At 43.5% G+C, this 14,830-nt stretch overlaps 1 protein-coding gene across 1 annotated transcript in view; it reads left to right on the forward strand.

Moving 5' to 3' along the window:
• Positions 1–8,152: 8,152 nt before the first annotated feature.
• The window catches only part of LOC127653885 (macrophage mannose receptor 1-like), a 105,033-nt gene continuing 98,355 nt past the window's right edge, over positions 8,153–14,830 (forward strand). Inside the window, exons 1-3 of the mRNA XM_052140705.1 lie at positions 8,153–8,160; positions 8,632–8,700; positions 11,642–12,013. Of these exons, the coding sequence (XP_051996665.1) occupies positions 8,664–8,700; positions 11,642–12,013 (409 nt within the window). The 5' untranslated portion in view covers positions 8,153–8,160; positions 8,632–8,663. The remainder of the gene's footprint in view (positions 8,161–8,631; positions 8,701–11,641; positions 12,014–14,830) is intronic.

Genomic DNA, 14,830 nt, shown 5'->3' on the forward strand with positions numbered 1-14,830 from the left:
ATTACTCTCCGTGGTCTTCTTCCGAGGCAACCTGAATGATGGGCTGAAGGAGCGGCTGCCACCGCAACGCTGCGACTGGACGCTTGATGCTGCTCGCTGAGGAGAGACCCTACAGATCTGCGGTTCTCATCTAACTGTGGACATCATCGAGGAGAACCCCGTAGCCTCCCGCAGAATTGACCCTCCATTCGCCCGTGGTTCGCCCTTTCGCCGGTCAACGAGCCAGCGGTCCTCCTCGCCTGCCCGAGAAGGAGGAGAAGACGGGCTTCCGCCTCGCCCACGCGATGTCACGGTGAGCGAAGCTAGAGCCCACGCATGTCACGGTGAGCGAAGCTAGAGCCCACGCATGTCACGGTGAGCGAGCTAGAGCCCACGCGATGTCACGGGTGAGCGTAGCTAGAGCTCCACGCATGTCACCGCGAGTGAGCCCGAATCCCGCCAACCACGGTAACCCAGCCAGTGCCGCAAGCCCCAAACGCCAATGAGCCAGTGCCGCAAGCCTCAAACGCCAATGAGCCAGTGCCGCAAGCCTCAAACGCCAATGAGCCAGTGCCGCAAGCCTCAAACGCCAATGAGCCAGTGCCGCAAGCCTCAAACGCCAATGAGCCAGCGCTGCAGACTCGGACCGTCCCCTGAGCCAGCCTGTAGCCTCGACCGCCCCTGAGCCAGCCTGTAGCCTCGGACCGCCCCTGAGCCAGCGCCTGTAGCCTCGACCGTCCCCTGAGCCAGCCTGTAGCCTCGACCGCCCCTGAGCCAGCGCTGTAGCCTCGACCGGCCCCTGAGCCAGCCTGTAGCCTCGACCGCCCCTGAGCCAGCGCCTGTAGCCTCGGACCGCCCCTGAGCCAGCGCCTGTAGCCTCGACCGTCCCTGAGTCAGCGCCTGTGGCCCCGATCGTCCAAGAGCCAGTGCCCAAAGCCACGACCGTCCCCGAGCAGGTGCCAGTAGCCACGACCGGCCCAAGAGCCAGTGCCAGTAGCCTTGACCGCCCAAGAGCCAGTGCCAGTAGCCATGACCGCCCAAGAGCCAGTGCCAGTGCCAATGGCCGTGACCGGCCCAAGAGCCAGCGCTCTCGAGCCTTCCAGGGCTCCTCCTCCCGAAGCTTCCAGAGTTCAGCCATCCGAAGTTTCTCGAGCTTTCCAGAGCTCAGCCATCCGAAGTTTCGAGCTTTCCAGAGCTCAGCCATCCGAAGTTTCCGAGCTTTCAGAGCTCAGCCATCCGAAGCTTCTCGAAGCTTTCCAGAGCTCTGCCTCCCGAGCTTTCAGAGCTCCGCTCCCGAGCTTTCCAGAGCTCAGCCTCCCGAAGCTTTCCAGAGCTCCGCCTCCCGAGCCTACCAGAGCTCAGCCTCTCGAAGTCTTTCAGGACTCCGCCTCTCGAACCTACCAGGGGTCCGCCCTCAAGCCTCTCGAGCCTCCCAGGGCTCCACCTCCTGAACCTCTCGAGCCTACCAGGGCTCCGCCCTCAAGCCTCCTCGAGCCTCCCAGGGCTCCACCTCCTGAACCTCTCGAGCCTACCAGGGCTCCGCCCCTAAGCCTCCTACGGCTCCACCCCCAGAGCCTCTCGAGCCTCCTGCAACTCCGCCTCACGGGCCTCCCTACGGCTCCGCCTCCAGAGCCTCCGATTGCTCGCCTCTCGATCCACTCAAGCCTCTGACGGTTCCGCCCCCAGAGCCTCTTGAGCCTCCTACTGCTCGCCCCTCAAGCCTCTCGGGCCTTCCGGAGCTCGCCTCTCAAGCCTCTCGGGCCTTCCGGAGCTCCGCCTCTCGAGCCTCCCAGGGCTCCGTCTCTCAAGCCTCTCGAGCCTCCCAGGGCTCCTGTCTCTCAAGCCTCTCGAGCCTCCCAGGGCTCCGCCCCTCAAGCCTCTCTCGAGCCTCCCAAGGCTCCGCCCCTCAAGCCTCTCGAGCCTCCCAGGGCTCCGCCCTCAAGCCTCCCAGGGCCCTGCCTCTCAAGCCTCTCGAGCCTCCCAGGACTCCGCCCCTCAAGCCTCTCGAGCCTTCCAGGGCTCCGCCCCTCAAGCCTCTCGGCCCTTCCGGGCTCCGCCCCTCAAGCCTCTCGAAGCCTACCAGGGCTCCGCCCCTCAAGCCTCTCGAGCCTTCCAGGGCTCCGCCTCTCGAGCCTTCCAGGGCTCCGCCCCTCAAGCCTCTCGAGCCTTCCAGGGCACCGCCTCTCAAGCCTCTCGAGCCTTCCAGGGCTCCGCCCCTGAAGCCTCTCGAGCCTTCCAGGGCACCGCCTCTCAAGCCTCTCGAGCCTTCCAGGGCTCCGCCTCTCAAGCCCCTCAAGCTTCCCAGGGCTCTACCCTTCAAGCCTCTCGAGCCATCCACGGCTCTGCCTTCCGAGCCTCCTCCGGAGCCTCCTGCGGCTCCGCCCACGGAGCCTCCTGCGGCTCCGCCTCCCGAGCCTTCTGCGGCTCCGCCTCCAGAGCCTCCTGCGACTCCGCCTCCTGAGCCTTCCTTGGCTCCGTCTCCTGTGCCTTCCTCGGCTCCGCCCCCGAGCCTTCCAGGCCTCGCCTCCAAGAACTGTCTCACGGCGCCACCGCCCTCAGCTCCGCCTCCAGAGCCTCCCTCTGCTCCGCCTCCTGAGCTTTCCAGGGCTTCGCCCCCCGAGCCTCCTACGGCTCCGCCTCTAGAACCTCTTTCGGCTCCACCTCCCGAGCCTCCCTCGGCTCCGTCTCCCGAGCCTTCCACGGCGCCACCTCCCAAGCCTTCTACTGGCTCCGCCCACAGGGTACACCATGGCTCTGCCTGCCTCTGCTCCGCCCCAGGGTCTCCTGCGGCCCTGCCTATGCCTCCTGCGGGCGCCGCCACCCAAGTCTTCGACTGCCCCGCCTCAGAGGCCCTCCTTGGCTCCGCCTCACGCTGCTCCGCCAGCTCCCCCAGTGGCCACACCTCCCAGGTCCCCTGAACGCCCATTGGCCCACGACCACCTCCCAGGCCACCGAGCTGGCCTCTATCCTGTGGCCTCCTCCCAGGCCTCCTGACCCAGTCCCTGTCTTGTGGCCTCCTCCCAGGGCTTCTGACCCTGTTCCCGGCCCTGTGGCCTCCACCCAGGCCTCCTGCCCCTGTTCCTGTCCAGAGTCCTCTTCCCTGGCCTCCTGACCCAGTCCCTGCCCAGTGGCCTCCTCCCAGGCCCCCCGACCCGGTCCCTGTCCTTGCCAGGTGGCCAGCTCCCGGGCCATCTAAACCGGCCTCTGTTCTGCGGCCACCTGACCCTGGTCCCTTGACACACCCCCATAGACTGCTTGCCTGCCCTCTCGGCCTCCATGGTCTACCAGTCTACCCTCTCCACCTCCCTGGACTGCCTAATGGCCCCCGTGGACTGTCGCAGTGCCCCTTGTACCCCCGTGGACTGTCTCTGTGTGTGTGCCCCTGGTGCCCTCATTTTATTTTTTCTTTGTGGGTCTTTTTGCCTTTTTTTTATTGTTTTGGATCGTCTGGAATCCGATCTTTAAAGGGGGGGGCTATGTAATGATTAACCTGTCTTGTCTCTCTGTTGCCCCCTTGTTTTCTATCTTGTCACTTTTCACTTCTTAAGTTTTCACTTTAGTCCCTTATTTAATTCCATAGTCCACCCTGTCTTGTTTCTCTGTTGCCCTTTTGTTTACCATTTGTTGTCACTTTTGCATTTCTTAGTTTTCACTTTAGTCCCTTATGTAATTCCATAGTCTCTTTGTTAGCGTTCGTGTTTTCCTCTGTTCATTGTTTTCACCTGCCCTTGTTAATTTGCCTTTGGTTTCTGTTAATCACATTGTTATCTTGTTTGAGTTCTGTTCTTTCATTGGTCCCTTTTTTCCCTGTCTGTGTATTTATACCCTGTGTCTTTGTTCAGTCTTCGTCGATCGTCGTTTGATGTTAGCCTGGTGTGTGCGCCTCTCTCCCTAGTTCCCTGTTTGTGTCTACCGTGGTTTCCTTATCGAGTTTACGTTTCTTTTCCCCATCGTGGGTTGTTGCTTTGTGTTTTGCCCTGTCTATTCAGCTAAATAAAGTTCAAACTGCATTTGGATCCGCACCTCTTCGTCAGCCTCGTTACTCAGCATTACAGATAGATAGACAGATAGACAGACAGACAGTTAGATAGATAGACAACAGACAGATAGATAGACAGACAGATAGACACACAGACAGACCGAGAGACAGATAGATAGACAGACAGACGGACAGATAGATAGACAGACAGATAGACAGACAGATGGACAGACAGATAGATAGATAGATAGATAGACAGACAGATAGATAAATAGATAGACAGACAGATAGATAGACAGACAGACAGAACGAGAGACAGATAGATAGACAGATAGATGGTTAGAAAGACAGATAGTTAGATATATAGATAGCTAGATAGATAGATAGATAGACAGACAGACAGACAGACAGATAGATAGATAGAAGAAAGACAGATAGCTAGATAGATAGATAGATAGACAGACAGACAGACAGACAGATAGATAGACAGACAGACAGATAGATAGATAGACAGACGGATAGATAGATAGATAGATAGATAGATAGATAGATAGATAGATAGATAGATAGCTAGACAGACAGACAGACAGACAGACAGACAGACAGATAGATAGATAGATAGATAGATAGATAGCTAGACAGACAGACAGACAGACAGACAGACAGACAGATAGATAGATAGATAGATAGATAGATAGATAGATGGCATGTTTATAGCTAGTATGTACACAGCACCAGTGCTATGGTAGTGTAGCGGTAGCCAGCTGATAGGTATCTGTGCAGTGTGTAAACCTCACTCCTCTGACCTCAAGAGGTGCACTAGCGACTGCCGATAGAGGATGTAGCCTTCAGCCTCCTCATTAGCGCACTCGCCTCCCATGCCAGGGATGCTGGTTTGAATCCTGCTCAGTGTGGGTCGAGCGGGGCCAGTTACAGTAGTGTTGCTGTGCTACAGCTTCAAAATACTGGCAATATTTTTTAAGTAATGTTGTAGTTAATAATATTTATTATTTGATTAAAAAGGACATTTGAGAGGCTGCTGCTGATATAAAATGATCATTTTTATTTTACAGTATCACTCAACCTTGGAAATAACAACAGAGCTTGAAGGATATAAGTTGCACTACCTCATTTATTTGCATAGGTAAAATGTTTACTTTTTGCATGACTTGAAAATGTACTCTGCTAATCACGAACATATAATGTGTTTACACAAATATACTGGAGGTGACCTCCAGGCAACACATTTGCTGTGCTTTGCATATGCAGGCATCTTTACATTTCAGTGCCAAGTTGACAACAACACTTTCTTGAGTATTTTGATCAAGCTGTACTCCAAATCAACTTACAGTGCTTTCAACATATATATATGTATCAGCATACGTGTCAAACCCATGATCTTGGCATTGCTGGAATCAATGTCCACAAATTCATCTACAAGTGTTTGATATTTAAAGGAGTCATGTCATGAGAAAACTAATTTGTCTTGATAATTTGACATTTGGTAAATATCAGAACTCAAAACAATACAAGCATTTATTGAAACCAAGTTGCAAAAATGCCTCATTCTCTACTCACAAACATCAACACCTACAATCCACATTGATATGAGCCGAAAAACAAACAAACATGCAAACTATGCTGAAATACGCTGAAGACACATCCACGTACATTTTCATTGCACCCTGGGCCCGGCCAACTGGTGCTTCAGTTCAGTAAACATAGAGAAAACTATTCCTGAACACCAAAGGGGACCCATACTTTAAATTATTTTTGTATTTAAACACACAAAGACAGACATCTATTCATGTTATCCCAGCAACACTTGAGAGCATTTCAAAGAAATCAGGACATCTGACTTTTGGAGATGAGTCTTTGAAGGTCAACGTCACACATTTGCTTACATTTGATTAGACCTTAAAATGGGGTTCCCACACCTTTTAACCAAATCATTTCCATGATCTTTTCCAGCTTGTGAATACTGGCAAATGATTTTTGCTTTGTTATGTTTTTTATTCATTTGACTAATCTGCTTGGTAGCTACAATGTCACAGCTAGGTGCATTTGGGTCCTGAAATGGATAAAATGGCATATCACACATATTTCTTCCAATAATGGAAAGATAGTCTAAGCTTTATAAATATGAATTTTAAAAGTAGCCTGAATAATTACTGATTACATTTAAGTGAGAGTACTATTTGTAGTATTGGTAAATAATATCGGTAAATTATCTTTCACTAAGTCTCACCAATAAAATGGTACCAGATAGACATTTTTTAATGTGGAATAAAGTGCATTGAATATTTTAGCTTGTTATGTTCAATAATATTGAACTGTCAGAGCAAGAGTGTGGCGGGGCAGAGGGCGGGTCGTGATTCTGCACACCCGGCCCCTAATCAGGCTAATCAAGTCATCGAGAGGGATAAAGCCTGACTGAAGAGGGCAGAGCGACAGAGAGAGAGAGTTACGGGCAGCTGCCCGACACCTGTGTGTGTGTGTGTGTGTGTGTGTGTGTGTGTGTGTGTGTGTGTGTGTGTGTGTGTGTGTGTGTGTGTGTGTGTGTGTGTGTGTGTGTGTGTGTGTGGATGTGTGTGTGTCTTTTTGGTTCAGTTTATTATTAAGCTATTATTTATATTGTCAAGCCGGTTCTCACCTCCTCCTTTCTCTTTTATCCTTTTATAAAGAGACAATGTAATTTTCTCATAATGAGTTCAGTCTCTCATAATTATAATGTACAGGAGACATAGATAAGAGAAACTGCAGCGGGGTTCACTATTAAGTAACCACAAGTATACCACAGCATGGTTGAATGCTTGATTTTGATTGGCTGAAAGACGTTCTGAAGGTATTGATTAATTATATTGAGATGCTTGTGTAACGGTAAACAACTGGTACGTGACAGTTGTTGTGCAGTGCATAAACTCTCCTGGCCTTAAGAGTCACACTAGCATCCGAGGCTAGACACTATGGCTTTTATAGCCTCCTTGCTAGCACATTCGATTCCCATGCCGGGGATTGTGGGTTCGAATCCCACTCAGAGCGGGTCGAGGAAGACAATGATACTTTATATTGATGTTTATCAAAGTTATTATAATTTCTTTTGGTAGCACATTCATTTCAGAAGCTGAATGAGGCGACTGTCCAGCTGGAGGAGGAGAGAAGCAGTTCTGTCCGCCAGGGGCCGGAGGACTCACTGGCATCCACCAGAGGGTGGAGGAGCGGATGAAGACCTGGCGACAGCATGTCCAGGAGCAAAGTTTTCCTCTCTCTCGCTCTCCTCTCTGTGTGTCTCCACTCGCCCTTTCCGTCTCCCCATACCTCCCCTCATCTCTCCCCCAGGTTCGCAGGAGACAGGGTGGATCACAGGCTCACAGAACAGCCGGAAGGTTAGCATCTCCCCACCAGAGATGGGGGTGGAGGAGTTAGTCAGACCAGGGGGCACCCCGGCCTGAATCTGGTGGGGGAGGAGTGTGATGAGGAGGAGGGCGTGGCCGGGCCACAATGGAACAAGGCCGACGCTGAATCAGCTGATCATATGGAGAGCGAGATAAAGGGGAGCCAGAGGCCCCAGTTTGTGAGAGAAAGAGAGAGACGCACGGGGCCGCGTTGCGTGTCTGTATTTGTTTATGTTGGTATTATTTTGAGTTTTTCATTATACTTTTCTGTTGACTGTTCAGCCGGGTCCCGCCTCCTCCTTGCCCGACAATTACCTGTTACAATGTTATTGATTCTTTATTAAAAATATAACATGAAGACCTAATTTCTAAATATCTGTTTGTTTAGTTTATTGTTTTGACGTGAGTATTGTACAGTAGTTAACATGACTTGTAATGTCTCTTGTATGCAATGAATGGCTTATTTGTATGGAATGATAGCAGTGCAGAAGAGAAAGTGGTTGTGAGAAAAAAGTAATGCAAAAGTAAAGTAAAACATTTTTTTTAATTAATTAATTATTTTAAGGAGTATCACAATATTCTAATGAGTTAAACTCAAATTTGTAACATCTAATCCCCTCTACAACAAGCAAATAAGTTTTAACTAAAAATGATCAAGAAACTCAAGAAAGCTGTAGGAGGGAACTGAACAAAAGCTCTGATAAGCAGTTTGCATATGTGACTGAAATATCCTGTTCACCGTAACTAACCCATATAAAGAGTCCACAAACCAGATCTTCAGAAACACTCTGATAACTCATTTAAAAGGTAAGACAAACTTTTATCAGTCCACAGACTAACTTTAGCTCAGTTTAAAGAGATTTCAGAATGAATGAACACTTGCTTAGTAATGATGTTGTACTATTAAAAATGGCTTGATTTACTCACATAACATTTACTGAGGAAATAAAGTTCCATTAGTAGCTGCTTTCAGCCCTTTCTTTATAGTGATGTTTTATTAGTAATATACCGTTATAAAACATTGTCTAAATTGCAAATGTTTGTAATTCTGAGCATCAATAATTCTGTTCAAACTGTCCTGTTCCTAATTTGGGTTTGGTTGAAAATGATCGTGGTTATACATTTACACATTGATTTAAAAAGAACTATTGAGTCCTTTCAAAATCAATTTCTAATTTGGCCATATTTCTAGAATAATTGACTTCTAGTAGTTTGATTTGTAATATTTACATTGAACTACTTCTATGTCAATTTACCAAAATACATTTGTGTTAATAGTTTTATACATCACCACTGGCAGGTGCAACGTGATGGAACACATTTGGCTCTTCATGCTTTCTCTGTCAGGTAAGAGTTATCATATATAACACTACAAAAGGAATCAAAACAAACACAATGACCAAACTTTTACATTTATTTATGTATTGCTGTTTTAATACAATGATATTTAAAAGAATAAGAACTATTAAATAAACAAAACCAGTAAAATCACAGAATCTTCCACATTCATTCAATCTGAATCTTTTAGACGTTTTAAAAATCTTGAAAGGTTTAAAAACATTAATTTTAGTACCCACACGCTGAGGCCTTGGGGTAAAAAACTCCCAAGATGATATGACCCAATGTGTTGAACTATGAAAAGCCAAAAGGGACAAAAATAGTATTTGTTTTTTTAACCGTGTTTTCAAATACGTAACATTAAAAGCATTAAAACTTGATATTTGAACGTATCTGAAGCGAAGACAAAAGTAAGTGGGACGTTCCCAGTTTTAGTTCCAGTTCCAGTGTTGGGCAAACTACTCAACAAATGTAGCAAGCTAAGCTACCAACTACTTACCAGAAACGTGAGTTAAGCTAACCTAAAAGCTACACTTCAGATAAAGTACCAAGTTACACTAAAACCTACACACCAAATGTAGCTAGCAACAATTATGCTACTTCATTGATTTTTTCAACCAGATGCAAAGAGCATACTGTCATAGACCAAACATCCAAAAAACGTATTCACATGATGTTTATCAAAGCCATGGTACAGCATAGAACAGTATAGTGCAGGGTTCCCCAATTAGTTTTCACCAGGGGCCAAAATCTGTGAACAATACAAAGTCAAGGGCAGTACCGCCGCTCCCTATAAGCAGACTAGGCAGTCTGTGTAGGGCACCAACTCCCTAGGGGGGCACCATCTTACCCTAGTAGGGCACCAGAAACTCCACCGGCAGCCCTTACTCGCATGTTATACGTTATTCAAGGACCCGAAAGCAGTTGCAGAACACAGATGATCGATTCGTGCTCATATCACGCGAACTGAACAAGTGACTGAATACTCAGTCCATCTTTAATAAAATATAAAAAATCACAATGAAACACAGACATTAACTGTGCGGTTCAAAGTTGGTTTCACACACTCAAAACACGATTACGATACCACACTGAAGGTTGGGACTTAGCAGTAGCAGGAAGGCTAGCAAGCTCAAGGATCCCTCTATAGTAGACACTTCATCCACAAGTGCAATTGCACACACACCACACACACTAGTGTACTCAGCTGTATATTCACAGCACTGTGAAAACAGGCTGGGAATACAAGGAAAGCAGGCCAACGCACTTTGGGGTCGATCAGGTGCGGACTGGCCATCGGAAGAACTGAACGGGCCGCTGGGTTGGATGGACAGCGATAAGGATGAGCTAAAATGAGCCACCGCATTATGCAGAAAAAGACATCGAACCCCCCCGGTCCCATCTGTGCTCCTGTCGCATGCATTTACGTGTTAATTCTGACAGCTCTAAAATGTAATTACCAGCATGGCAATCGGAGTGAGAAGTTTTTGCTTTAATAATGAGATTTGGTAAACCTGATTATTCATGTTATACCATCAACACTTGAGAGAGTTTCAAAGAGCATCTGGTGTGCTTCAGTAGAAATCAGGACATCTGACCTCTGGAGATGAGTTAACATGATCAGTGTCACACATTTGCTTACATTTGATTAGATCTTAAAATGGGGTTCCCACACCTTTTAACCAAATCATTTCCATGATTTGTTCCAGTCGCTTCTGACTACTGGTAAAGAGTTTTTATTGTATTATATTTATATTTCAAATACAAGAGAATATATACTACATAAACAGAAGTCAGTTTGAATGTTTCTTCTCATTAGTTGGTTTGTATTCCAGTCCAAGCATTCAAAAGACTTTTCAGGTGTGAATAAATAAAACAGTCAAAGAGGGTGAAGGCTCTGAAGCAACACTGAAGTTAGGTTGTGGAAAAAGGGGTTAGTTCCAACTAATGGTGATCCAAAGCATGAAACAAGTAATTATCCAGGCTGGTGATCGCGGTAGAGCGATTTAAGTTCTGAATCCAATTGAAATGAAACGATGAATCATTTATGCTGCATTTCTCTACATTTTGTGTCACTTTGGATTAAAGCATCTGCTAAACGAATAAGTGGAAATACAAGTTTTGATTAAACAACAGCAATTTTGACAACCACAAATATTAATTTCGACTAGTCCCTTATTTTATTTAATAAAGCACAAATGTGTGTTCCAGTGAGACACTTCCAATGGAAGTCAAAGGGGTCAATCCTTAAATATGTTATAATTCTCACTGTTTCAAAAGTATAGACACAAAACATAAACAATATGTGTGTTAACATGATTTTACTGTCATTAAATCACTTACTAAACACATCTGTGGAAATGTATAGACAATTTTACTACTTCGTTACCATGACGACCATGTAAACCCGCAGAAACAATTATTTAAAGAACTTTACAGCTCCATAAATACATACGTTTTAACAGAGGAATTAATGTATGTGCTTTTATACAATTATAAGTGTCACATTTCTGACTTTAAACCCCACAAAAATTGGTCCCATTGACTTCCATTGTAAGAGTCTCACTTTTTTTTTTTCAAAGTCAAAGTACATTTTTGTGGTAATTAACATTATGCCACAAATGCTGTCAATTGAAAAATTATTTGTACTGAACCCTCGTAGACATCCAAGAGAATATGTATTTTCTTTTTTATCTTTTGAACGTGTTTTTAAGAAGCCATTATTTTTTTAATTAATAAAAAAAATCTTGATTTTTAAGCAGAATTTGTTTTGGGTGAATTTTGTGTGACTTCGGAAAACAATGACAGTATATGTGAAAATATTTAAGAACATTTTGTTTTAAGGTGACTGTTAGAGAGTTGTGACTTTTAATATTAGAGAGTATTTATTCAGCCCTGAATACTTTCTTAGTGTAGTCCCCAACCCTAAATAACTTTATTCTATTAACAGGAATTGTGTCACCAATTCTGTGCAACACACATGACTACATTCTGATTAAACAGTTAAAAACATGGAGCGATGCTCAAACTTACTGCCGAACATACCATGTTGATCTGGCCACTGTTCAAAGTACTGAAAACTTCACCCGTCTGCAAGAAGTAGCAGACACAAACAAATTTACTGGAGCTGCCTGGACTGGCCTGTACAACGACATCAAAAGCTGGCGGTGGTCTTATAAAGATGAGAGTCAGTTGTTCACTCACTGGGCGTTGGGACAGCCAGATAACTACGGTTGGGGAGAGGAGTGTGTTACACTAAGATATGATGGTGTTTGGTTTGACACATACTGTCCGTATCAAAAATATTTTCTGTGTTTTGATGGTAAGAAATATGTACACTTTACACATGTTCATTATTAACATTGTTTTTGTAATGTATGTGTTACGATTCCTGGTTGTCTGCCCCGTGTTTCTCGTGTCACCTCTCATGAACTACAATTCCCACAATTCCCGGCCCTCATCACTGCCAGCTTTCAATCATTGTTTTCACCTGTTTGTCATTTGATCTTCATTACCCCTCTGTATTTAAGCCTGGTTGTTTGTTTAGTCTCTGTCGATCGTTGTTTGTAGATGTCTGGAAGTAGAAGTCTTGCCGTGTTCACCCAGTTCGTGTTCCTGTCTGTCTTGTATTCTCTTTTGCTCAATAAATACCAGCGTTTAGATCCGTACTCCTCGTCTGCCTCCTCCTACTTACATTATAGTATGATGTAAATTTGCACCTGCAATCTAAAAAAATCTCTAAAAGTCAACATGAAATGCTGTTCGTAATTTATTTTACCTCCTTATTGTGACATATTTTTGAGTGAAACAGGGTAAAACATAAATAAAAAAGTAGTTTTAAAAAGGTGATTTTAATAATTGTAAAATGAACCTTCACTAAGCCCGATACTGACGTTTTAAACCATGTTCGTCATGGTCGATACCATCAAGATAAAAAAATAACATAAAATACCAGAAAGCACCATTAAAGCTAACACTTTACAATATGGGTGCATTAATAAGCATTAATTCATGATTAACTAATGCAAAGTTAATATTGAGTTAATATATGACTCATGATTAACTAATGTACAGTTAATATTGAGTTCATGTATGACTCATGATTAACTAATGCACAGTTAATATTGAGTTCATGTATGACTCGTGATTAACTAATGCACAGTTAATATTGAGTTCATGTATGACTCGTGATTAACTAATGCACAGTTAATATTGAGTTCATGTATGACTCGTGATTAACTAATGCACAGTTAATATTGAGCTCATGTATGACTCGTGATTAACTAATGCACAGTTAATATTGAGCTCATGTATGACTCGTGATTAACTAATGCACAGTTAATATTGAGTTCATGTATGACTCATGATTAACTAATGCACAGTTAATATTGAGTTCATGTATGACTCATGATTAACTAATGCACAGTTAATATTGAGTTCATGTATGACTCATGATTAACTAATGCACAGTTAATATTGAGTTCATGTATGACTCATGATTAAATAATGCACAGTTAATATTGAGTTCATGTATGACTCATGATTAACTAATGCACAGTTAATATTGAGTTCATGTATGACTCATGATTAACTAATGCACAGTTAATATTGAGTTCATGTATGACTCATGATTAACTAATGCACAGTTAATATTGAGTTCATGTATGACTCATGATTAACTAATGCACAGTTAATATTGAGTTAATATATGACTCATGATTAACTAATGCACAGTTAATATTGAGTTCATGTATGACTCATGATTAACTAATGCACAGTTAATATTGAGATCATGTATGACTCATGATTAACTAATGCACAGTTAATATTGAGTTCATGTATGACTCATGATTAACTAATGTACAGTTAATATTGAGTTCATGTATGACTCATGATTAACTAATGCACAGTTAATATTGAGCTCATGTATGACTCATGATTAACTAATGCACAGTTAATATTGAGCTCATGTATGACTCATGATTAACTAATGCACAGTTAATATTGAGTTCATGTATGACTCATGATTAACTAATGCACAGTTCATGTATGACTCATGATTAACTAATGCACAGTTAATACTGAGTTCATGTATGACTCATGATTAACTAATGCACAGTTAATATTGAGTTCATGTATGACTCATGATTAACTAATGCACAGTTAATATTGAGTTCATGTATGACTCATGATTAACTAATGCACAGTTAATATTGAGTTCATGTATGACTCATGATTAACTAATGCACAGTTAATATTGAGTTCATGTATGACTCATGATTAACTAATGCACAGTTAATATTGAGTTCATGTATGACTCATGATTAACTAATGCACAGTTAATATTGAGTTCATGTATGACTCATGATTAACTAATGCACAGTTAATATTGAGTTCATGTATGACTCATGATTAACTAATGCACAGTTAATATTGAGTTCATGTATGGCTCATGATTAACTAATGCACAGTTAATATTGAGTTCATGTATGACTCATGATTAACTAATGCACAGTTAATATTGAGTTCATGTATGACTCATGATTAACTAATGCACAGTTAATATTGAGTTAATATATGACTCATGATTAACTAATGTACAGTTAATATTGAGTTCATGTATGACTCATGATTAACTAATGCACAGTTAATATTGAGCTCATGTATGACTCATGATTAACTAATGCACAGTTAATATTGAGCTCATGTATGACTCATGATTAACTAATGCACAGTTAATATTGAGTTCATGTATGACTCATGATTAACTAATGCACAGTTCATGTATGACTCATGATTAACTAATGCACAGTTAATATTGAGTTCATGTATGACTCATGAGTAACTAATGCACAGTTAATATTGAGTTCATGTATGACTCATGATTAACTAATGCACAGTTAATATTGAGCTCATGTATGACTCATGATTAACTAATGCACAGTTAATATTGAGCTCATGTATGACTCATGATTAACTAATGCACAGTTAATATTGAGTTCATGTATGACTCATGATTAACTAATGCACAGTTCATGTATGACTCATGATTAACTAATGCACAGTTAATATTGAGTTCATGTATGACTCATGAGTAACTAATGCACAGTTAATATTGAGTTCATGTATGACTCATGAT

The sequence above is a fragment of the Xyrauchen texanus genome, chromosome 2 (assembly GCF_025860055.1).
Source record: "Xyrauchen texanus isolate HMW12.3.18 chromosome 2, RBS_HiC_50CHRs, whole genome shotgun sequence".
Classification (NCBI taxonomy): domain Eukaryota; kingdom Metazoa; phylum Chordata; class Actinopteri; order Cypriniformes; family Catostomidae; genus Xyrauchen; species Xyrauchen texanus.